At 40.1% G+C, this 5,924-nt stretch overlaps 1 protein-coding gene across 1 annotated transcript in view; it reads left to right on the top strand.

Moving 5' to 3' along the window:
- Window positions 1-5,924, top strand: part of LOC106881851 (protein ECT2) — a 129,719-nt gene that overhangs the window by 103,131 nt on the left and 20,664 nt on the right. Inside the window, exons 22-23 of the mRNA XM_014932366.2 lie at window positions 637-823; window positions 1,910-2,002. Of these exons, the coding sequence (XP_014787852.1) occupies window positions 637-823; window positions 1,910-2,002 (280 nt within the window). The remainder of the gene's footprint in view (window positions 1-636; window positions 824-1,909; window positions 2,003-5,924) is intronic.

Below are 5,924 nucleotides of genomic sequence, written 5' to 3' on the forward strand. Positions count from 1 at the left end.
CCATGCTAGCATGGAAAGCGGACGTTAAACGATGATGATGATGATGATGATATATATATATTTGTGTGTGTGTGTGTGTAATGATGAGTGTTTCCATATATGTATGAATATGAAGGCAAAAATGAATATATAGATGTGTAGCTGTATTCACTCATCTCAAGATGTATTTGTGTAGAAACCATTTCCTTTTCTACAATACCATTTATACATTCAAAATCTGAAGTTTGTCTTCATTTCAAATGTATTTATGCTTTAACAGCTCAAGTCACAATGACTGACTGATAGAAATGCTATCAGTTGAAACACTACCAAAGGCATTATACTGCATTAATAAGTAATTTGCATATCATTTTACCTGTTTGCAGCTATTTAACTTGTAAATTAGCATCTCACCTGTCCACGGTTGGTTTATTGTTGTTATCATAGTAGGGAAGAAAGTGACCTGGGGATGGTTGTGTGCAGGTTGATAGAACACAAAACTAAATCAGACACACTTTTACTTGGTTTTTATGCATATTTATAGAACTTGCTCAAGCAATTAAATCCTTTCATTATTATAAAGAAGATTGCATATGTTTTTTGTTTGCCTTTTTGTTGCTCATTAATAAACACGAATATATTTCTATTTCTTTCCAGAATCCGTAAAAAAGTTGGTCGTGCCTTTTCTTTTAGCAAAACGCCAGCTCAGTTGAAAAGGGCCGTGTCGAGTGTAGCAAATGGTTTGAGTCCTTTTATGAAGGAGGGTCTTGGAGCATCTGTGGGCACTCTGGGTCGCAGCTATGGTTACTCTGCACATCGACCGAACAGTACACTAAGTTTGAATGTAAGCTTTAACTATCTACTTCCTCCTTCAATGTATATGAACATGTGTGCTTGAGAAGCTTTCTTCTCAAGCATGTTGTCCCAGGCCAACCAAAGCCTTGTGAGTGGATTTGGTAGACATTGAAAAGAAGCTTGTCATGTGTATGTATGAATATGTATATATGTGTGTGTGTGTTGGCACCCATGCCAACGTCTCTTTCATTGAACACTAAACTTGGCTTGTGAAGACCTGTTGGGGCAAGCAAAAGCGAAATCGTGATGGCACCTGTACCAGTGGAGCACTAAGAGCACCGTCCAAGCGTGATCGTTGCCATAGCACCATTTGAGTGTGATCGTTACCAATGTCGCCTTCCTGGCACTTGTGCCAGTGGCACGTGAAAAGATATTCGAGCTAGATCGTTGCCAGTGCTGCTGGACTGGCTCCTGTGCAGGTGGCACATAAAATACACCATTTCGAGTGAGACTGTTGCCAGTACCGCCTGACTGGCCTTCGTGCCAGTGGCACGTAAAAGCACCCACTACACTCTCAGAGTGGTTGGCGTTAGGAAGGGAATCCAGCTGTAGAAACTCTGCCAAATCAGATTGGGGCCTGGTGCAGCCACCTGGTTCATGTGTGTGTATGTGAGAAGGTATGTGTGTTTGTGTTTGGATAGGGGCCAGTGACTTTGCTGTGTGCGTGTGTGTGGGTGTGCAGATGATGGTGTGTGGTGTGGGTGCTGGGAAGTGGTCAGTGCTTGTGTGGAGTGGGGTGGAGGTGGGGTGTGTGGGTGGAGGGGGTATCGATGAAGAGAGGATGTAGGTGTCAGAGCAAGAGAGGAGGGGAGAGGTGGGTAGGAATAAAGAGAGGAAGTAGGTGTCAGATGAGGAGAGGAGGGGAGTTGAGTCCATGTGGTGCAAAGGAGCGAAGAGAGAAGATTAATTCCTGTTATATATATATGTATGTAGGTGCCTAGACATCATGTGATGGTTGTAAACAAACCTCACCATCATGCAAGCAGTGTTGTTCATTGACATTTTACATAAAAATTAAAACCACGTCTTCTTTCCTCATTGATTATGTAATTTTTCAAATTGTTTTCTTTTAAAGGAGATTGATTCTACTCTGAGTCACATCAGTGAAGTTCCTTTGGCTGTTGGAGACGACACAGATTCAATTAGTCTTGATGATTACACTCTCACTGTAAGTATTTAGTCCTCTCTTCTGTGATTCACTTGGCTTCCCTCATCCACACAACAAGAAGCCACCAATCTATGGGAAAGTACAACTCATTGCTGTAAACAGGTCTCACCGTTGGGTAACTGATGAGTGTTTCTCCAACCTGCTTTCTTTAATCCTTTTAATATCAACCTGCCTGGGACTGCTGCTGGTTTAACATAAGTACGTCCTCTTTTAAAGCAATGTCAATTGACATCTTCCGTCAAAATTTCATGCTTATTTGTGTTCCAAACACCATATTAATAATGACAAAGTTATTTTAATAAATTCTTCATTATTTTCACAATTAAAATAAAAGCAGTGTAGCCCCTAGATCAACCAATACCTTGTGAGGGAATTTAGTAGATGGAAACTGTGGAAGCCTGTTATGTGTGTGTGTGTGTGTGTGTGTGTGTGTCCCATGACCACCACTTGACAACTGGTGGTGGTTTATTTATGTTGCAATAAATTAGCAGTTCGGCAATAGAGATGGATACAATAAATACTAGACTTAAAAAAGAACAACTGGGGTTGATTTGTTTGACTAAAAATCCCTTCAAGGTGGTGCCCCAACATGGCCACAGTTTAAGAAAAAATCGAATTTTTACAGCCAGATCATCAGATCTGGCTGTATAAAAAAGAAAGAAAAAGTCCCAACTTGTAGGCTGTTGATCTTGAGATAACTTGTGATTCAGTTTTTCTTTCTATAAAATTGCTCATATCAAGGAAACACTACTGCTCCATGACCATCTCTCTTCATGAATGGCACTCAGCCGGGGTCTACGCGACCACTCCAAGTGCTGGGTTTCACTATCGTTTAGATTCTCTTCTTATGAAATCACATTGTTAGCACAGGTAGAGTTTCATCCTAAAGATTAAGCCTTCTCTTTAGAGCCAGAAGATAATTCAGTTACCGACAGCAGTTGACAACTCTACAGAACTCAAGAATGGCCCACAATAGAAGACTGTTTCCATTTCTGAGATGGAGCTGTTGTTACACACACACACACACACTGACATCTTGGACATCCCCCAGAGAAAGGTCACTCAGTTGAGTGGCACCACATCACCGAGGGACCATACTCTTGCCTCTGACCCACAGGCATCCTGTCACTTCCTCTGTTTTTCTCATCACCATCATTATTTAAGGTCTCTGTCTTCCCCACTGATATGGAGTTGGGCAATTTTCTCAGTTGCTACTATAATGGTTTCTGTCCCTTGGAGCTGGTTGGTCTTGAACCTTCACTATTCAGGCATCTTAAACCACTCTTCACCATTGTTGCACTCCCACGCCCTTTTCCTCACACTGTCCACTATGTCCAACCCTTCTTCCCCTGAGCATCTCTCCTTCTGGGATCTTCTTGTCGATGTCTTTCTTGCATGTGTTGACCTGAAGCAGCTTAATTTAAACATCAATTCACTCCAGTCTCAGAGGGACTGCAGCAGCCATGGGCTCTTTTCCTTCTTTTATACTCAGCAAGTAAAAAAAAACAAACAAAAAAAAAAAACAGAATAAAAAGTTGTCATGGATATTTCATAAAAGAAGAATCATTTTTAGAATTGGTATTGGTAACATTTGGCTAATACAGTTTTACTTCTAACTATTTGGAATAAACTTTTCGTTTTATAGCTGGTCATTTTTTAAAAAATAACACAGCAGTTGCTGCAAAATTAATGGCAAGTTCCAAAAACACAAATTTTAAGCTCGCTCTCTCTCTCTCCACACACATATACATATATATATATATATTTAGTAAGTACAAAAAGAAAATCTTGCAATTTTATTGTAGATAAGAGACATTTGTAATTCTGATGTCAACAGTAGTGAAAATCAAATTATAAATGAAACATTTATGTAAATAAATACAGCAATTGAAGCTATGTTGTAAATATCATCAACTTTGCAGAACCCACACAAAAATTAGATGGAAATAAGTGTAAAACAAGATTTTTCAAAATATATTTTTCCCCTGCAGCATTCCCAGTGGTGAAAACATGCCATTGGCCATGTTATAAGGGAATGGAAAACCTGTAGAAATTGCTAGAAACAGGCTAAATGCTATGAGTCCCCACAAGTAGCACGTGCCAGGTAAACTTAGAGATTGTTTCTCAACCACAGCTCATGGTTAATTTATATTTGTCACAAGTAAATATTTAGTTTTTATTTTCTCACTGTTAACTTGATTTCAATTGGTTGTTTTCTTAGATCTATTCATATTTCATACTGCACACGTTTTTTTTAAAAGTACATTTCACTTTTTTTCCCTTTTTATTTTGTTGCTAAAAATGTCATATTTTATTGGAAAATTCGATATTCTCAAGTGGACCACATTATTTTACATCATCTGAAATATCATTCCTTTCATATTTCCTCACAGAAGGTTCTTCTTTAGGAATGTCTTTGACTATGGAGATGTGTCCATTAGCCTTTACGTGTTTCAGCCATTGGATTGCGACCATGCTGGAGCACTGCCTTGAAATAGTTGAATTGAACAAACTGACCCCTTTTGTTTCTTTTGCTGAACCACTAAGGGTCACATAAACAAACCAATACTGGTTGTCAAGGGGTGATGAGGGACGACAGTTGCTCATGGTCACAGTTCACCTTTCTTCATCTAAACCCATGTCCACAACACTTCTAAGCTTCCATTGCCCCTCCTCCTCCTCCTCTTCTACCCCCTCCACTGCTCTGCTTATCACCCATTTCAAACACACCATTGCACCCACACACACCTACACTCCTTCCTATTCCATACATGCACACATTCCTCCTCCTCCTCCACCCACACCCGCATTCACACTTCCACCTCCGCACATACAGTAGTGAGCATCTAATCAAGCCAGACCTACCTTCCTTGTCACCCCACTTCCACCTGACTTCTCCATCCAGGTTGACTCACCTACAACATGCAATGTATGTCAGATCTCCTCACATACACAAACACAAACACAGAGCATACACTCACACACACTTTGTCCAACTGCCCCACACACATTCGCTCACCAGATGAAAACAGGGACAAGCATAAACACACACACATGTATGTCTGACTGCCTCTTACACTCACACATCTAAAGAAGGGTAGAAGAACACACACATGCTACTTGCAGACTATGCACGCACACACACACGTCTGATAGCCTCATACACATATCTAATATAACTTCACACACATACTTCCACACATGCAACCACACAAATACACAGTACACATGCACACAACGCTTCACACACACACTGTCCCCCTGGAAGATACCTCTCCTAATACCGGATTCCCTGCTGTCACTTCAATTCTGTTCCATATAAGGCGCTTCTCATATTTCCTGCTGCTCCATACATTTCCATGATTCTTGTTATCCAAGAGTGTAGAAGCATATCGTATGCTCTCTAACTATTATTATTATTAAATTCTGCCCTGTCATCCACCCGGGGGTCAATAAAGTACCAATCAAATACTGGGGTTGATGCGATCAACTTACCCCTCTCCCCACAAACTTCAGGCCTTGTGCCTGTTGTAGAAACTATTATTATTATTATTATTATTATTATTATTGTAATATAATGTGGCAAGCTGGAAGAATTATGAAGATGTTGGGCAAAGTGCTCTGTGGCATTTCTTGTGGCTCTTTACATTCTTAGTTCAAATATTGTTGAAGCTATCTTTGTCTTTTGTCCTTTCAGAGATCGATAAAATTAAGGTGCTGGGGAACAATGTAATTGACTAAACTCCCTCCCATGCTGGTTTTTGTGCCAAAATTTGAAACCTTTATTACCATTATTATTAAGGTGACAAACTGGCAGAAGCGTTAGAGCATCAGAGAAAATGCATTGTGCAATTTGTTCAAATCCTGCTGAGGTCATCCTTTAAGGATTGATAAAATAAGTGCCAGTTGGGCACTGGGGGGG

Source organism: Octopus bimaculoides, chromosome 4, assembly GCF_001194135.2.
Source record: "Octopus bimaculoides isolate UCB-OBI-ISO-001 chromosome 4, ASM119413v2, whole genome shotgun sequence".
NCBI lineage: Eukaryota > Metazoa > Mollusca > Cephalopoda > Octopoda > Octopodidae > Octopus > Octopus bimaculoides.